The sequence below is a fragment of the Lates calcarifer genome, linkage group LG19, assembly GCF_001640805.2.
Source record: "Lates calcarifer isolate ASB-BC8 linkage group LG19, TLL_Latcal_v3, whole genome shotgun sequence".
Lineage (NCBI taxonomy): Eukaryota > Metazoa > Chordata > Actinopteri > Centropomidae > Lates > Lates calcarifer.
Genome location: NC_066851.1, coordinates 7,637,234 through 7,656,801, shown reverse-complemented (window position 1 = coordinate 7,656,801; position 19,568 = coordinate 7,637,234). Strand labels below are relative to the sequence as shown.

Here is a 19,568-nt window from a genome sequence, read left to right as displayed (position 1 = left end):
TGCAGCCACTGAGCGGCTCTCAGGCATCCTCCTCATTCTCCTCCTTCATCAAACCCTCCCACATTTTGTATGTTTGCGCTGCAGATGACATCACGGCCTTAAATATTCCCGTTGCTTCTTCCCAGCCGTCCTCACCATCACCGCTCAGCCACCGTAAAGAGCCTCGCGAGCCAACGATGTTTCTGTAGTTAAGCTAGCTTGAAGTTACACATCAGCGTTCAAACAATTGTTTCTGGCAGACACCGCGGCCTCTCTGTCCGCTCTGTTAAACAGACTCTCTGCTTCCAGCACCGGGTCCTCCCTGGGGAGAAAAAAGCGCCTACTGGGCTTCAGTGCGGAAAAAGGGTGGTGGAGAAGTGGACCGAGCTAAATCGGGCGTGGTAGCAAGAAAAAACCCATTCTTTCTTTAGCAAAACTTCAAAAAGTAGCATCCACAATGTCGCTGTCGGTACCGCAGAACGGAGTAAAGGCGGATAACGAACCCGTTATCGAGCTGTTTGTGAAGGTAAGACAGCAGCAAGTCGCATGAGAGAAGTTTTTCATTTTAGCCCACGTAAAACCTAACACGTATTTAGTCACTGTGCTGATAAATGTCTCATCTCTGCTTTGGGAAGGAAAATAACGCTGTCTCTCACGTTTCAAGGGTTTCAAATCAAGGGTTTTTTGTTTAGCGAAGACCACTCAAGCTAGCAGCACGTTCGTGTTTCACTCGGGGGTTCTCTGCTTGACATAAACACTAAAGAGATTTCTTGTTACGTGAAGTTCAATTTTTCAGTTTTTCATCCATAACGGTCTTTGCCATTGTGGCCATGTGGAGCCTGCAGTATCACACTCGGGGCGGATGCAGTTTTTCCCCCCATCGTGGGGAAGGACGAGCATGCCATGCTGAAAATTGGGCGCTAATTCGGTTACTAAAGCCCAGTAGTTGTGGTCTACATCAGCCGATTCAGCCCTTGAACGTTTGGGCACTTGGCTGGAGTTGTATTTTCATGCTTTTAAGTTGATTGATACAATATGTAACGTCTAAAAGTGATCTGTCGGACCATTAATGGACACTGGAATTAGACTCAAACCAGTCATTTGAGTTTAAGTTTGGGACATCACTTTGTCAACCATCAAAGATCTCCATAAGATAGATCAGTTATGTGGGAGACTACTAACTTATACGACAAGACAATGACAAAGGATTGTGAAATTTTACTGCTGAATGTTACAAGCATTTGTCATTAGTGGTGTTTCTGACACTGGTTGTTATAATGTTGTATTATGTTATCTCTGGAAAGCACAATTCTGTATGGTGATGCATCAGGGAGTATGACAGATGATTTTCTGATCATTCTTTTTTTATGATATCATCTCTACGGCAATTCTGCTTTCCCTAAAACTCTACTTATGCATCAGATTGTGTCTGCTTCAGGGGTTACGATGGTGGCAGAGGGTGGTGGTGAATGGTTGTTTTCTTTTCTTCAGCCTGTTGCTTTCCAGGGCGGGAAAATGGCAGAGGGAAGAAAAGGGGGAGAATGGAGCTTTATAGGTGGAAGGGGGGAGTGGAAGGGGGAATGGGGTCTTGCATTGCCTGGGAGAGCATGTGGGTGTTGGTGCAGTGGGGAGTCACTGACCAGAGCAACACACAGTAGTAATGGTGGTTGCTTGCAGCTCTGAAAAACATTTGTAAATGTTACTTCTTAGAGTAGATACTTGTGGTTATCTTAATAAAAAATGATGTTTATCTGTAAATCTGTCTCATTTAAGTTTAATCAGATTGTGCATTTGTAACATTGTGTACGTGGCCATAGTGTTGGGGTGTGTCATTCGGTCAACACAGGCCTGTAAAAGTTCTATTCTTTAGCTGCTCTCTTTAAAGAGAGGCCTTAGTTGTGAGGTATTGATGAGGCAGAGCAGTGGAGGCTGATGGGAACAACCTTGCTCACATTATTTCTCTAACTACCTTTCACAGCCTTTAGGAGAGGTTACATCATCCCTAGGCCTGGAAGGTTTACATATGTGGCCAGCTCTTCTCTCTCCGCCCCTCCCTCTTTGGATTGCACAGCCAATTGTGTACAGAAGTTTCTTCCACTGTGTGTTTTCTAGATGTCTCTGTGTCGGGCCTGCGATAGCCTTTTGCCTTTATCGCTCCAGCATGGCTCTGTGTTATATACCAGCGTCTGACATGTCCACATCTATTATTGATACAGTTGTTCTTACTCTGCTGTGTTAAACACAGTCATGGGAGACAAAGGCAGGCATACAGGTTGCCATAGGCACACTGCTGTGAGCCGGGCCTCTGGGAACAGCTGATAAAGAACTGTGTGTGCTCCCCATGCACAGCAGTGTCAGATCTGTTAGGGCACTGCCACATATCAAAGCTGACTAATTATACCTCTAGTACATGAGTGTCTGTTTTGATTGAGCAGCGACAACACTGTTTACAAATTAACAGTTGCTGACTGTCCCAGTTAAGTGATACTTTGATGATTTTGCAGTTTTATACCTGCACTGTTTATAGTTACAGTTGCTCTTTGCCATGGGAACACTTTACATTGTACTCATCTTTGAGGGCAATGAGGTGAAGCTCAGCATTGTCAGCATTTATTGCTCTCAGTTGCAAATGAGCATGATTTAATGACTTTGTAAGAGGGGAGGGTCGACCCTTGACCTCATCACAGCTCAGCAGATTAGATATCATCTGTGTTGGTTGGCTGAAGAGTCTCTCTTCCCAGCATCCACCCTTGTCTGTTTCGCTTGGCACCTCCACACATCACATGGTAAAAGGGGTAATATGAACCCCTAAATCTGATGTATTTATGTGCTGTGATAATTGTGTAATGTATTACTGTGACATGAGTCTGAAAAGGATTAAAGTGCAGGTGTGTATCATGTATCATGTATGAATCATTGTAACACAAGATATACTTTGAAATCTTTCCTCTTTGAAACCGTGGTCCTTCCATTTCTTTATATTGATCACAGCACTGCCTGATTGAATCAGACCGAGTGATTTTCTTGAAAGCCGTTCTGACATGACATAGGTGGTTGTTTTGTGTTACTTCTCCTGGATGGTGAGAGAGATTTGCTGTTATTAATGTGTATCATTATGTTACAGTATTATGTTTTCAATCCGTTTTTCGCAGTTTTCCAAAGCTTCTCTAAATAAATTCAGGGCAGGCATGCCCATGAGTCATTTGCCACCACCGTATGACCTGACTGTATGGCAGTGAACAGAATGTAGATGAGTTAAGAGAAACAGACAGGCTTTATCTCTACTTGTGTATGCGTCTCTCTTGGCTGCAACTGTGCCAAGGTCACGCTAGTGGTTGCAAAGCCTCCTGCAGCCTCCAGACTTCCATACTCTTGCCAGCAGTGACAGCATAGCCTGCCAGTAAACATTTTGGATAAGTGCTTTTAAGTCTGGATGGCACAAGAAACACAGAACTGCTCTGTGTTTGTGTATGTCTTTCAGGACAGTCCCATGGGAACAGTGGAGTTGAGAGCCTGCAACATGCCAGACAGAGGTCCCAACAAAGCAGTATTTCTGTAGGGATGATCAGGGTGAACAATGTCAGTCCACAGTCTAGAGCCAATTCATAGTAAACACGCATATAATGTCCAGTCAGGACTTAAGTTTCTCTTCCCCATATGTGAGAAAATATGGCATGGTTAATGTAAAATCAGAGTAGACATGAGGAGTCTGTTGTGTAGTTTATTTAAAAGTCCTTGGCGAGAGCTGCTCGTGTCCTATTGTGCTATCAGTTACAACATGTGATAATCAGACTTATGCCATGTGATGCTCTGTTTTTATGGAAACACAATGACCTTTTTCAGCAGTCACTTTACTCAGTGCAGTTGCATGAAATTACATGCAAGGCCAACTGGTACATTCTTTACCAGTTGATCCACAGTGAACCTTTGGAATAATACCATGACTTAAACTGGCTTGAATTTCACACATGATTTGCTTCCTGTTTACATGTTGCTTTTCAGTTAAAATAGGGTTTACTTTCTCTGCCCCTTGGGAGGTATTCTAGGCAACTGAGTGCCGCTTTTTTATAGGAAAATCAATAGAGCAGTTTATTTTTCCCAAGTTATATGGCAGTGCTGCAGTCAGCATCATGTGTTAGGGGACAAAGATTAATGGCCTGTTACTGCTGTAGAGTGGCTGTGCTGTTGTTGCTGTGTGCTGTTGTTTCAGCACTGTGAATTTGCTTTTGCAGCACCTGGCCTGTCATTGTTTCTTTGTAACTGTCTGGCTGACTGACTCTCTGGAAACTGGCCTAATCGCTCTGGCAGTGTGTTATTACACCAATTTGAAGAGGGGCTGTGCAATCACTCTCTTTGTATTTTTATAGGAAGGCATATTCAGAAGTTAATTCATGTTTCATGTCAGGAGATTATAGGATGGATCATTGCTATGCTTGTGGCCATGATCTTAGTTGTGCCTGAACAAATGTCTCCTGTATAATATCATGTTGTGCCAATATATCCAGAGGAAAAAGCTTAGTTCAATCTATTAGGCAGAGCAAGAGCTTGTCTCATTTGTGCTCTCCAACCAGGAAACCAATGGCTAATGAGGCATTTCTCCTACAATCTGAATGACGGGAAGTGAGGCCAGCCTAGAACAACATAGATCTGAGACTTTGAAGACTGTATCCAAACAGAGACTCATGGATTGGTGTGTTTTACTTGTTAGCTAATATGGCTGTACAAGTCACTGCAGCAGTTGTAACCCACCAGGTCAGGATAGAGAGGAAAAACTAGCCTCTTGGTCTACCTCTGCCGCTCTATTACATCATCGTCACTGTCAGAAGAGGTGTGTGTGACCCCTTAAATTAGGGGAATCTGCCCTGCTCGCTACACATGTAACTCAATCAGTCTCAACATGATCCAGTGTGCTTGTGTTTCACGTGCTGCGTTCTTCATAGCAGAGCCCACTAATGTGTACGAAACCTTAAGTGCAGTACCTGAACCTGGAGGATAGGGTGACAAGGGGCTTTATTCTTGGGTCATCCTCTCTCCATTAAGTGGCACAGTAGACCCTAGGTGTCCCAAATATTCATAGAAGATTTTTTTGTCATGGAAACCCTGGCAGAAGAAGACTAGTTAATGTTAACATTCCAGTCAGGGCTACTATGATTAGGCATGGGCCGATATGAGTTTCTGACGGTACAACCTTAAGCAAAAATATCACAGTTTCGCGGTATTACGATTACAGCTCTTAAATGAGTTATTTTGAAATACCTGGTGTGAATGGTCATGTTAATCCATGCTACACATGACCAGAGGGATTCCTTTAACCGGCCCATGTCCAACTATGACAATGCTAAAATTGATCATCCTGTTATATGATTATGTTTGAGACGAATCTTGAATTGATTTTTAAAAACAACTGAGATGCAGAAGATTATGACTATTTTAAGCTGCAGCGGAAAGTTAAGTTAAAGTTAAATATTTCTATACTGTTTTGATGTGCTACATGTTGTGTCACATATCCATGCAAATTTCAAGGTTTCTAAGTTTGCTGTTCCTCCAGTGTTTTGCATATTTGATTTTTTTTATGATGTGAAAGCAAAGCGCGAGTGTCCCTAGACTGGCACTCAATTGCAGGTCAGAGTGGACGCAAGCAAAGAGTGGCCAGAAAGAGACACACTGTCTGCTCAGAATTACTGATGAGGCCAGTGCTTGTTTGGCCATGGTGCAGGCTTTGCTGCCATGCATATCTGGCAGGCGTGCTTAATGGCATGCTGGCACTGGGTTTGTGCTTTAGGGTGGTTCACAGCTGTTTAGACGAGACATTTGTCCTCAAGGAATTGCTACAGAGTTCATCTCAAATTTTTTGCAGCCTTGTGCAGAAAAATAAGCCTCTGAAGATGTCATGTTTTGGATGTATTTTGATGGTGGTGAATAGTTTGTCCTTGATTTCTCCTATGCAAATGTAATGACGAATAGGGCAAATGAAGATAACAGTGGGCTTTATACTGTTAGGTGTGCAAGTGTGAATGTGTGACTCTGCCCTAGTCTTCAGTCTGGGGTCTATGAATGTATAGGGTGTTGGGGTTGGCTGGGCTGACTTCAGTTTGCAGCTGGTTGTTTGTGTTAGACACTTGTAACAACAGAGGGAGGATGATTGTTGGTTCACACTCATCTACCACATGGCTGTCTGTTTGTTTTTCCATCATTTTGGATCTGTATTACTCATCACCAAGCACTCATCCTGTGCCGAACTCGCTGTTTGTCTTATCTCCTCTACTCTGAGGTTAAATACAGTGGTTCTGAGATTATTGACTTAGCTTACATCATTGCCGTAGCATGGTTATGCAGTAAACCTCTTTTTAGAGTTAAGCTTCCAATTTTCCACAGAAACCGATGGTTCTTAGACGGCGCTAGTGTGCTCAGACACAGTAAGCCTGTGTGTGACGGGTCCTGAGGTTTCCACTGAGTGATGTCAGCCTGAGTCAGAGCCACACCAAGGATGCGATGGTGTTTCCATGTTCCAGCAGGGTCTGACTCCTCAGTACACTCATCTCTCCGGCCGAGGACGCCCACCCAGTCCAGCCTTCATTAAGACATGGAGCCAAACCTCAGCACATTTTTGGTGATGGGCAAAACATGCCCAGCTCACTGAGTCTTAAAATGTTGAGAACCAAAAGGTGGCATTAGATGACCAGCTGATTTTTATCTCTTTCATCTGTTTATTTTCTACACTCTGTCACAGGTATCACAAGTCTGTTAGTTACAAGGTTTGACATCTACACTTTGCAGATTGTCTTTGATTGATATTTTCAAGGCAAAAAGATGTAAAACGATCTGATATTTAACAAAAAAAGGCAAAGATTCAAGATAACTCAAATTTGTAGAGCAGACACTTCTCTCTTCTTTCCTGTTCAATTAAGCATCTCATGAACTCCTTAGGCCTATTCTATGATCAAATGATCCATGGAAAAACAGCAAATAGTCCCAAAAGAGAAGCTGCAATTGGAGAATGGATGGCATCTTTCCTTGAAAAATGGCTTAAGTGATCAGTTGTCAAGAGAGTTGCCAGTTATTGTTGTTTCAGTTGATTAACTGTTTGTTTTACCTCAATACTCTGCCCAATTCTAACAACTCATCTTTAGCCTGGTAGCTTTTTTTCATGAAGCCTGAAATCCTTAATACTTGGTTTGTTTGTTCATCAGTAAGTATGGAAAATATCAGCAGCTTAAATCTAAAAAGACTGGTAGGGCCTTCAAAACCTCATCCTAGTATTTTGCTCGCACTGTAATCCATCCGGATGGCCTGCGTTGTTAACCTCTGTCGTGGTCAGTGTCTAACCTGCTTATAGGCCCCTCAGCAAGGCATCAAATCATCCAGGAGTAGGGCTGCTGTTCTGCAGCTGGCCTTGAACTCCCTTTGGACTTGGATGTATGACATGAACCTAATTTACTGTATTCCCTCATCCTGGCTCAGTTTAGCAAGGCATATGAAGACCATCGTGGGCTGAATGACTCTGGTCCAGCTCATTAGTATAGTCACAGTCCAGACCTCAGCCCAGTCTGCATACTTGTCCAGCAAACAGGGAGAGGCGTTTCCATGACGTTGCTATGGCTGCCCACCCTCAATCTGACATTCCTGCTGTGTGTCAGAGCAGGAGGAGGAACGCTGCAGTGCTCGTTGCATCGTCAGTTCCTTATTCGGTCAAAGTGTGGCTTGAACTTGCTGAGCAGCCCACCCAAGTTAGAATATGAAGTGTGCTGGGGAGGGGAAGGCACGGGCTGCCATGTTACTAAAATTAGGCTGTGAGCAGAGACTGGGAGGACTGTGCCCAGCCTGAACAGTATCCATTGTCTCTGACTGCTGGCTACTGTAACTGTGATCTCACATCACCAGTCTAGAAAAAGAACTCTAAAATAATGCTCAAGCTCGAAAACGTAAAGGCTTTAGATGAGCTGAAATGTCAATGAACAAGTGAGAGAGTGGTAGAATAAAAGAGCGAGAGGTTGAGTTGAACAGCTCTTGCGTTTTATGTGACCGCTCTTAAAATGTTATGGGACTGGACTTGTGAAGAGGGATACCTGTTAAAAGTGCACATTCCTTCAACTGCTAAAGTAAGCTAATGAGTAAAGGCCTCGCATTGTCCTTGTTACCCTTGATTTGTTGAGCTGGTCATTACATCAGTGGCTACATGAGAAAAGTCAAAGGGGAAGTGATAAGAGGAATGACCTCACTGTGATTGAGAGGATACTGTGTGTTACATGACTGGTCCCCTGGCTCACTGAGGTTTATTGTATTGCTGTGGGGGCCATGCTGTCCCGTACGCCAACTCCTAGATAACATCCGACTTGAGTATGACTCACACCCTCCACTGGGCAGCTGTGTGTGTGTGTGTTTGGCATTAAATAAACAAGCATCTGTTGACTCAAGACCCATCCATTGAGCCTAAATAAAGCATGAGAGTCTGTTGGCAGTAGTCAGCTGCTGCTGCTTCTGGGCCCAGACGTTATTATAGCCGTTTAACGTCAGGGGGAAATCTCGGTATGAATCTTGGTGAAGGATGGTGTAACCATCTCCCAAGATGTGAGTCATTTTTGACACTGGAGGCAAAATAGCAGGCTGCACACAGGGCGCAGCGCAGTGTTCCTGTGAATGCTGCTTGGATTTGGAACTGAATCGCTGGTTTACTTCTTGGAAAATGTGCATCTATTTGAACCTTGCCTTATAAGGGCCTGTTTGAAACAATTTCTTGCCTGGCTTGTGTATTTTATTGGAGTGTTTTTTTTTCTTCTTCTCAACCCTTGCTAACTGGTGACGTTCCTAAAACTCCACAAACAAAAAGTGCTTTGTGTTGTTTCTGTATAGAAGTTCTCCAGAAGCCCTTTCCTGAATGTCGCACTATAATAGTGCACTCTGGAAAGTGTTAGTAGGGCAGAGGAGGCCAGTATTTTGAGGGGTGTTCTGAAAATCTTCAACTTGTTAAGTCATAGGCTTCATATAAAAATCTAGTTTTAGTTTCTAATTTTCATTGATCATCTGAGGTCATTCATAAGGTGCTATGCTGAAATGTTATTGAAGGTCACTTCACTTGCATCCCCACAATAAAATGTCGGCCAGCTCTTCTGTAACAGCCCAGCAGTTTATATGTCACAGGCGGCGGAAATGCAGCCCACCTGCATCATCACTTAAGCTAAACAAAGCACCCTCTTCGGCGGGAGTAACAGGACATTTCTGGAATAGTTTCTCCCTCCTCCCCAAACGCCCCCCCACCCCACTGACTCCACAGAGGGGCCCAGGATAAGGGGAGAGGGATAAAGGGGGAAGAGGAGGAGGAGGAAGAAACCAGCAGCATGCCAAACGGCAAACAGCCTCTGAAGCTCAGTCTTTTCTCCTCCTCTTACTTAAAGCATCTATTATTGCCGATTCTCCTCCATGTCAGTTAGCACTACCTATGATCTCTAATTTCCTCCCCATTTCCTGTAATATCTCTGTCTCTACTGCTGTGTCTCTCTCTCTCTCTGCAGCACATCCCTGCTATCAGTGTCTTTGGCAGAGAGCTGCAGTCTGCTCTGCTGCAGATTCCAGAGGGTAGGAGCCTTGCCATGGCTCCAAGAACAAACTGAGAGAGAAAGAAAAGTGTGAAATGTCTTTCTCAGCTGCTGTGGCCTTCTTCTTGGCCACTTGAGACACGGAACTCAGATGAACTCGGCTTAAAAGCAGCTCACTCTTTACAAGCATAGTAAATATCTTTTGATTTACAAATGACATTACATTGTGTGGTTTGCATTTTTGTCCCCACTGAAAGAGAGCACACTTCAGGCGGTTTACCTGTGAATTGGTAATCCCCTCGACACTGTGTGCTCTGCTTTTCGTGTCATATGTGTCTGGCCATTGCCATGGGAACAGTTGCTGTGCATTGCATTGCCACCCCTGATCCAGAACTGAATGGTTCTCTGTAGGTGTGGCGCTGTGGGGAAAATGGAGTAATCATCCCATTGATGGCTTTCTGATCCCCTAAGGACCAGCTAATGCTAGTTGAGGCTAGTGATGGCCGCGAACCACGATACCCCCAACACTTTGCAGCCGAAGCTTTATTTTGGAAATGAATCGTGTAAGGTGAAAAGGGGACTTTCATTTGCTGAACAAAGGCGGTGATCTAATCCGTGCTTTTCAGATATTGAATTCAGAGCGGGGGAAAAGAGGGAGAGGGAGTGAGGACGGCTGCAGTACAATGGGAGCCAGCAGGCAGATCAAACAGAGCCATCCCACTGGGCGTCACACAGAGGACAACAGCAGCCAGCCTGTCCACACCAGTAAGGAGCTGCTGGACTGACTCAGGGCTCCGAAAACAAAGTCTTCTATTCAGGACAGTTCAGAACCTGCATCTCAGACATTAAACAAATATTCTTGTAACATAAGTGTTGAGTTTAAACTGATTTGATTTTTCTACTGGCAAGTTAGTTAATATTATTTGTGTAAAAACACTGTAGATCTGTGTATGTCTTTTCCATTTTATGTGTATATATATATATATATATATATATATATATATAAAAACACTTTGTATATTGCCTCTGCAGTTGAGTAAAAAAAAGAACAGCAACATATGCAGAGGTGTGAACTGTGATGAATGAGAAGTGAAAAAAGAGACGATATTCAGCCGCTTCACAGAGGCTCTGCTACAGTATTACACTGAATGAAGAAGTGCATTCCAGAGCGCAGACACTTGAATGACCTCCATGGTTGTCCTTGTGAATAGATGAATACGGCGCATTCTTTTTTGGCTTGCCTTGCCAGGAGAATGACATACCTCAACAGGCTTGGTATCCACAGAGCTATTTAATAGTTTAGTATTTAAGAAGTAAAACAAAGATGAAATTTTTTTTGTACCATGATTGAAAAGGAGCAAATGAGAACAGCTTTTTTAGCAGTATGTGGTTGAACTGAAAATTTAATAGGTTTTCTTGGAGAGGAAATGACTGTGTGCCAGTCACCATAGCAGATTTCATTAAGATACTGCGCTAAGCTCACTTAATCAAATGAAACGCTTATTCTCCTTTCTGATGTAGAATCCAAACCATATTTGTCCCTTTCTACGCCCTCCTCACTCTCCACATAGCTGCGAGTTGAGCAAAGCAAGGGGTAATTTAGAGAGTTAGAGAAAGAAGAGGGAGAGAGCGCATGAGACAAAAGATGGAGGGTTGTTGAAAGGACGGGAGATATCGCTGACGGTTTGCAGCACCCTCCCCTTGCTTTTCTGATCACTGCTGTGTGTGAGAGGGAGACATAAAACACTGCTATTAAGTTTTTCTCATCTGTAGTAGGCACAATCAGACTAGATTGCAGCTTTTCATTATTGCAGCTTTCAAAATAAACCTTAATGATTTTGATTTTAACACAAAAATCTCATCTCAGGACTTAATCCTGTCCTTTTTCTGTCGCAACGATCATCATCAGTCATTAATTTGGGGGCATACGCCACTTCCATTGATCTAATTCCTGCCACCTCCACTCAGTTTTGTGTTTGTGCAGTCTAGCAAAAGAGGAAACAAGAGGCCATCCCGAGTCTTAATCACTCCAGAAGTTTCCTCTTACTCTCAGACAGCAATTCGGCAGATTAATGGAAGGGAAGTGTGCTGAAGCATTTAAGACAAGAGGGTCGGCCCTCTACTCTTTCCCTTTCCTACTTAAGTCTTTTCGAGGGCAGCCTGTAATGTGAATGAAAGAGTCATTGTTTGAAATTGGCCCTCTCTGGGTGAGTGCTATAAAACGCCCCAGACCATAAAGGTTGTGCAACAGAGATAGGATCTCTATCAAGATTGTCAGGACCTTTTTTTTGTTTCAGCCTCAGCTCGAAGCCAAGTGCTATCAGTAGTAGAAACTCATTACAGATGTTTTTAAGATCTTTGTCTGCTAGCTTGTGTTTTATATGTGCAATAATTGAATGTGGGACATGTCTACCCTTTACTTAATGGTATACCCTTTACTTAATATCTCTCCATGAGATAGAAAGTAATGCCATCGTTGTGTATTCAGTCTTAAGGGATAGTACCTGTAGCATATTGCTGATAGTTAATTTCTAATTTGTTTTCTGTCTGTTTATTTAAGGCGGGAAGTGATGGAGAGAGCATTGGGAACTGCCCCTTCTCTCAGAGGCTCTTCATGATCCTGATGGCTTAAAGGAGTCGTCTTCAACGTCACCACAGTCGACCTCAAGAGGTGAGTCCTACTCCCATCCTCTTCTTTATCAATATCCTCCTCCTTCTGCTACTGCATGTCCTCATCTCATTGGTTCTTAAACAAGGATAAAAATATTCCTCCTGTTTTCCTCCTTTTGATAACCTCCCACTCATTTTCTGGGCGTTTCCACAAAGACCTTGACATCTCCATAACACTTTGATCCAGCCCCACCTCTAACACGCTCACTGCTCCCCCACTGCTTATTTGGTTTTCCCATGACCCTTTCCCAGGCTGGAGAAAATTGGGGAAAAATAAACACACAGACTCTGGAGGGACTATTTAAGGATCCTCATTCCGCTCACTTCCTGCCTAGATTTTGGTGGGCAGCATGTTATTTTTCATGCCTGAGATCAGAAAACTGGTGATCCTCTGCAATTTTGTCTGGGATTTTTTTTCCCCTCCCAGCTGCAAGAGAACGTTCTTTCACATGTGGATTCCAGTACCAGAAGCTCTTTACCAAACCCACTATGTTTCTGTCTATGTGATTCATCTAAATGCTCCCTCCATGTTTTTCCTCTTGCTAAGCCAGGACAAAGCAAGTGCCAGATTATTTTCGGCTGATGGTCAGATGGACGTCTGGTTTCTATGGTCTTTATTCGTCATGTGCGTTTGACTCAGAGATTCAAGATTTCTGACATTTTATTCCAAAGCGTGGTTCATCCATGTGGCAGCTGGTTCAACACCAGGCGCCTCCTCCTCAGGGACATGGAGATCACTGTGTGCTGACAAAACACAACAGAGATGTACTTGATAAACGCATACACGATACAGTTAGAGGGAGGAAATGTCATTCTGACACATGAGTGTATTCAAGATAGGTTTGGATACATTTGCATATATTTTCCTCGGTAGAGAGCATGGAATAAAACAGCATGCTGGTATCCTGAATAAGGCAATGGAGGATGTCCGCCTACTTAGCAGTGTCTGTTTACCCTTCGCTCCTCAAACCCCTTGTTCAGTTGAGGGGAATGCTTTCTGCTTTATTTTTATTCCTTTCTAGAGGGAAGACTGATTCAGCCTTTGCCTTTTTCCATGCTGCACAGTATCTGTAATCTTGAGTCAACATAAAACGACTGTATTGCAAAAGGAGGTGTGTGTTTGCCATATTTATGGCTCTTTTTATTGAAGAATAGTTCATGTCATTACACCTGTAGAAGGACGTGGATGTCACATGTCACTGAGTTGAAATGTTTAATGTTTCCTGAGCTTACGTCTTCCCCTGGGTCAAGGCTATCACGTTAATATTTGCTTCTGGGATGATAGCACTGATATCACTGGGAGAGGGTGCCACTTCCCCTTTGCATACCAAAGAGTTGAAGTCATTTCCCATTTTTTGTGACCTTAGATGGCTTGTCCCAAAACTCAGCCACCATTATGTAGTGTCTTATGTGTGAGTCTCTGTGGACGGATGTTGTGGCTACTTATATTAAAAACCAACAGAGGATTCACACTGTCTGCTGGCTTACACCCATCTGTTAGGCTCTAAGAGATGTTGAGGCATGGCTGTGTTATGTTGTGTTTATACTGAAGGGATTTAAGCATCTGGGCTCTGTGGATTTCACAAGTCAGTTGCATTCACACTACTCATTCAACACATGCTCATTTTTGTTTGTGTGTCAGTGTCATCTGCCTGCCAGAGACATCTGGTACAAAATGTGCTGGTTTGAAGGCTGCAGAGAGACAGGGACACAAACACACTCATGGAGACAGACAAACACATATACACAGATCAGCTTATGGTTTATGATGGTTTAAAGTGCAGCAGACTGTTACAGCCACAGCACTCTGTTACTTGAGCTATAAAAAGAGTAATATATACATTTTATCTGTGTATTGAATCACAGTACATCAGACTAGTTATTAATCTTGTCTCCTTTACAAGCCTTTGATCACTAACTCATTGTCAGTACTTGTGCATCCTAATAATTTGAACACATTAAAAACATGTAAATATGTAATATAAAAATGTTTTTAATCAGTTGCACACCTTGGTTCTGCTTGCTTCAGTCAACTGAAGTTGTTCCAATCTGTCTTCCAGGAAGCCAGCAGATCTCCAGAACCTGGCCCCCGGCACACACCCACCCTTCATCACCTTCAACGGTGAGGTCAAAACTGACGTCAACAAGATCGAGGAGTTCCTTGAGGATGTCCTTTGCCCACCCAAGTGAGTGCCTTCTCATCCCTGCGGCAACAGTTTGCCACACCCATACTCCAAGCACACAGAACTGCTGTCATAAGCACAGGGTGGTAGCTTTTATGCGATCTATTAGCACATAATAAAGGGTAGAGGCCTTATGAAGATTTAAACTGGGACAAATGCATTATTTAAAGGATAAGGCTGACAAATATTCCATATTTTCATCAACAAATACCCCCTGAAATGGCCAAAACCAAGAATGTGTCAGTCTGTCTATATTTACTATCTGTCTTCCCTAGCCTATCTGTGGCCATTTATTCCTACTAAAGATCCTACTAAATATTAAAAACCAAGTCACAAATATTGTGAATTTTCATTAAAAAAAAGGCATTGATATAATTTCCTGGGCATTCTGGGTACTGTAGTTTTTAGCAAACATTACTCAAATAAGGGTAAATAGTGCATTTGTTGAGGATTATTTTCAGCAGTGGATTTAGACAGTTAAAAAAAAAAAAAAAAAAAAAAAAAAAGGAATATCACCAGAGGTATCCTTTTTAAAAAAAACTCTATATATTTGTGTGCTTGTGTGCAGGTACATAAAGCTTGGTGCAAGACACCCAGAGTCAAACACAGCTGGTATGGACATCTTTGCCAAGTTTTCAGCATACATCAAGAACTCAAAACCAGATGCAAATGAGGGTAAGTGTCTTTGATGCACACACCAGAGTTATGTACACTGGTTACGAGTAAAGATCCAGAAACCTTCCTATTGTACAGTGGGAGTTATCTGGTTGCTAGGTTACATCGGTAGCCCTGCCCTGATTGGTGCACTACGGCCTCAGTCAGGAACACAGAGCTTTTGTTCTGCTGCCTCCTCCTGTCCTCATGCTCCCTGTCTCACCTGGCTGAGCTCTCTGGAAAACCACAGAGCAGCCATCCAACTAGTGCTCACAATCTTATCCTTCCTGTTCTTGACTTATGTACACCATACACTACTGTAGGAAAAAGGCTTTATCATAAATTTAACAGATAAGATTATTGAAATAATATAAAAAATATGTAATCTATTGTCTTAGAGATTCATGGGTAATGTAGAATTGCTTCCTGGTGGGATGTTTAGAATATTCACCAAATACCAAGTTTTTGTATCAAGTTTTTGTTGGCTGTTCTCCACCCTGGGAAAATATTGAACCACAGGTGAGCTGGATGTGAAAGCCAAGGCTATGTCAACAGAGTTTGAAGCTGAATCTCATGGTTCAATGATAAGTGCTATCCAAAGTAACAGTTCATTTCTACTCTCTACTGAATCGAGCACGTAGCTACATTCATGACATATTTTCTTAAAACAGGGTGTTGGGAAAAGTGTTAATGAATACTCTATTGATGAACAGATAAAGGGAGTGGACAAAGTAAAACACCTGTCCAATTAGATGCAGTCATTTGAAATGTATTGTGGGTATTTTAAGCCACTCAAAGATGGTATTTATAACAGGACTGTTGTATCACATTGCTGTTGTAATAGATAGGGTTAGACTGCCCAGCTTTTCATGATAGAGCTATGTCCTGTATTTATAATATACACATAGTACATGTACACGAGGACTTGTCTCGTGATGAAATGCTGCCCCCATGTGGTTGATCAGCATATAGCTGAAACAGCTGTGAGAGAAATCTCAGGAAAAGCCATGACACTTAACACTGTCAAAAGTCATTTATTTGTTCTTACTAGATATATAATTTAACAGTGTTTATAATCTCTTGTGTGTCTTTACAGCTCTGGAGCGTGGTCTACTGAAGACACTGCAGAAGCTAGATGAGTACCTTCGCTCACCACTGCCCGATGAGATTGACCACAACAGCATCGAGGACGTCAAGGTCTCCAACCGCAAGTTCTTGGATGGCGATGAAATGACTCTGGCTGACTGCAACCTGCTGCCAAAGCTGCATATAGTTAAGGTGAGTGATGGGCACATTTTTGATGTTTGTGTAGGTGTTTGTATAATGCTTAAAACTCACAGAATTACTGCCATATTAACTGTGATGTTTTGGCATAACATGCTCATCTCACACACCCCCAAAGGTGTTTTCACATCATTTACCTAATTAGAATTTTTCCTCGGGACTGTGAGGGAACAAACAGATGCTAGTTGACTGAAATCTCCTGTTGCACCTAGAAGAGTAGAACAAACTTCAGATTTTGGTGCAGTGATAGGTGACCTCATGTAATTCCCAGCATAGCTCCACCCAACTTCAACCTGAGCAGTAGACTAATCAACACCTGTGTGCCTTCAAGATAGATGAGCCATTGTTTGAAATTAGTACTATACTCACAACCTACCAGAGATACTGTTGGTGTTAATGTTTCTCAGTTATATATTACTGTCTTATAGGGTTGCAAAAATGCAAATGCAAAGAAATAAAACTGCATTACAATGTTTCAGAAAGATCACTTGCAATAAAAAATACAAGTTTGTAGTTCAGTTTTTGAGCTTTATTATTTTTATTTCCAGGTGGTGGCCAAGAAGTACAGAGGCTTCGACATTCCCAAAGAGATGACGGCCATCTGGAAGTACCTGAACAACGCCTACACACGTGAAGAGTTCACCAACACCTGCCCCAGTGACAAGGAGATCGAGATCGCCTACGGAGACGTAGCCAAGAGGCTGGTCAAATAAACTCCTGTGCCCTGGCCCTCCTCCCTCTATCCATCACCCACACATAACCTCCCCCTCTACAATCCCCTGCACCTCTCTCCTCCTCAGCACCGGGACTGATGTGCTCATTCATGAGAAAGAAAAAACTCTGGACTTCTTTTCCTTCTCTCCTCATTTAGAGCGAACCCCCCCAATGCATGAACCCTTCTTGATCAGTTTTTTTTTCCCCTCAGATTTTATGAAGATATCTTTAGTTGGTACAGCAAAGGTCACAGTTCCACCTTGAATTACTTTTGTTTTTCGTCTGCTGATGAATGTTGTGAGGCATTGTGAGATGGTGAGGTGATGGAGAAGCAGCCATTGATAAGCACTGATACATGTGTATCAGTGCATATCAATGTCAGGAGCCTCATGAAACACACTCCCTGATAAGTGACCTTCAAGATGACCTTCTCTCTGTGCAAAGGGGGAAAGGTCACGAGCTGTTGTTAATTTTCTTTTGTCTGTTTAATATTGAAGTCGCTCTTTCTAGGTTTGCTATAAAAATGAAACACTGAGAAGCTGTTATTTTTCCTGTCTTTTGGCTTATTAAGAGGCGTTGTAAACAGTGTTGAAGCTTCGGTGTTTTTGGCTCAAGTATTTGACAGGTTTAAGTAGAAGCTGAAGCTAATCCAAACCTGAGTGGTTGACATATCAAGTTAGAGATGCTTTATTTTAATGTCGAGCTGTTTAAAATAAATCAAAATAATTTTACTGCAGGTAAAGCTACCTGGTATCCATGCTCTGATTTCCTCACTGCCTCAAACAGGCAAAAAGTCTTGTAGCTCAACTCAGTAGAATTGTAGGAAATTTCCTGTACTGGCTGCAGAAGTAACAACTCAGGAGAAATATAACCTGAAGTTTAAGAAACTATTCAACCATATGTAGCTTACAGACAGGTTCAGTGATGTATAGATGTCTAGACTGGCTTTTTGTAAATCACCACAGACAGAAAATGTCCATAAAGACACTAGCATACTCTTCTTCTCATATGAAGGAAAGTCTCTTTGTTGGTTGTGCTGACTGTAGCGGTAGTTTGGATTACACATCGTAGACCAAAAAGGGGCACATTATTTTGGTCTGACTGTGGATAGGATGACTCCTGCTATATAAACTTGTGAAGTCAAAAAAAAGAAGAAACCATACACACTCACTATTTCTTAATAGAATACAGAATGAAGAGCACTAATGTGTGGTCAGGCACCAGGAGAGGCAACACTAAAGATATTTATGACAAAATGAATTGAGAGTAGCAATGAAAAATACTGTACTGTACTGGTCGAATTTCACTTCAGTACGTAGATTGATCTCTAAGGTAGCGAATGTCTGTTATACAGTAGCTCCATAAGTGCTTTAGTGCGGATAAAGCAAAATCTCTTTGTTTTCTCCCATTTGCCATGTTTTGTCATGAAACAAATTTGATATAAAAAAAAAGGAATTGTAAATATTTGTTTTGATTGCTCAGAATTCAATGTGTAAATTTTTTACATGTCATCTGAGTTTTGAGGAGAATGGGCCATTCTCGCCTGCTTGGATTTCAATTCTTGACTAACCCATCATCTCCTCTTTGCCTTACTTGTTTTCTCTCTGCGGATGTGTAGCAGGAAGGTTTTTCAGATCATTTCATGACAATATGAGCGTGAAGTTGTACAAAGAAAATATCCAAGCTATGGCATGGCTTTTTTTTTTTTTTAACAATATTGACTGAATTGAAATAAACTTCTTATTGGCACACTGACTTGTGTTGTATAACCTTCAGTGTTATTATACATACATCATATGACATTATCCCTACTGGTTACCTTTGGCCCTCAATTTTATTTACTACTTATATGTTTTAAGTTTACTGTTCATAGCCTATATCATCTTCCCCTTCAAATTTAAAAAGACTAGTTAAAGAACATCTAAGATGGTTGTGCGTCATCACTAGCTTTGCTATCACTCACATCCAGTATCAGTGGTTTTATTACATGAACAGCCTAACTCCTTGTAAAATGAACATGTCAGTCAGCCTTTTATCTGAATGTTTTAACTTCTTTACAGCTGTGTTAAAGTTCTCTCATGGCGTCAGGATCAGGTTACAACAGCTGAACAAAAAAATCTCAATATTGGGTCCAATTGTCTTGTTTCCAAAGCCTTTAACCACATCTTGTTGCCCTCCACAGTTGCCACAGAGATGATAACTAAATAACGCCCATCAGCTGAGGAAGGTCACAGGAGTACGTTGGACCTAATGTCTCATGTCAGTTAGTTTAGAGGCTCTTGTCTTTGGATGGTCATTGACACCACAGTCTACTGTGTCTCTTCTGTTTTTAGCCACTGTAGGCCATCTCTTTGTATTGTTTCAGATGCACTTACTTTATGCTATGCCGGATTGAGTTTTCAAATACTTCCGTATGTAGTCTGACATCTGACCTGATTATGATAGACCTCAATGGGCTTTGTCACAGCAAACAATTTGACTTGGTGTTATTAATAATATTAACAATGACTTCATTCTCTTCGTGTCTAAGTCATGAAAGTGTGACAGTGAG

At 42.2% G+C, this 19,568-nt stretch overlaps 1 protein-coding gene across 1 annotated transcript; it reads left to right on the top strand.

Annotated features, from left to right (window-relative positions):
- The first annotated feature begins 88 nt into the window (after positions 1–88).
- On the top strand, positions 89–18,772 carry clic4 (chloride intracellular channel 4). The gene is given in 7 exon segments (XM_018697815.2): positions 89–505; positions 12,073–12,135; positions 12,137–12,183; positions 14,243–14,368; positions 14,934–15,040; positions 16,116–16,297; positions 16,852–18,772. Coding segments are annotated over 7 exon segments (759 nt in total). The 5' UTR covers positions 89–436; the 3' UTR covers positions 17,017–18,772.
- The last annotated feature ends 796 nt before the right edge of the window (positions 18,773–19,568 follow it).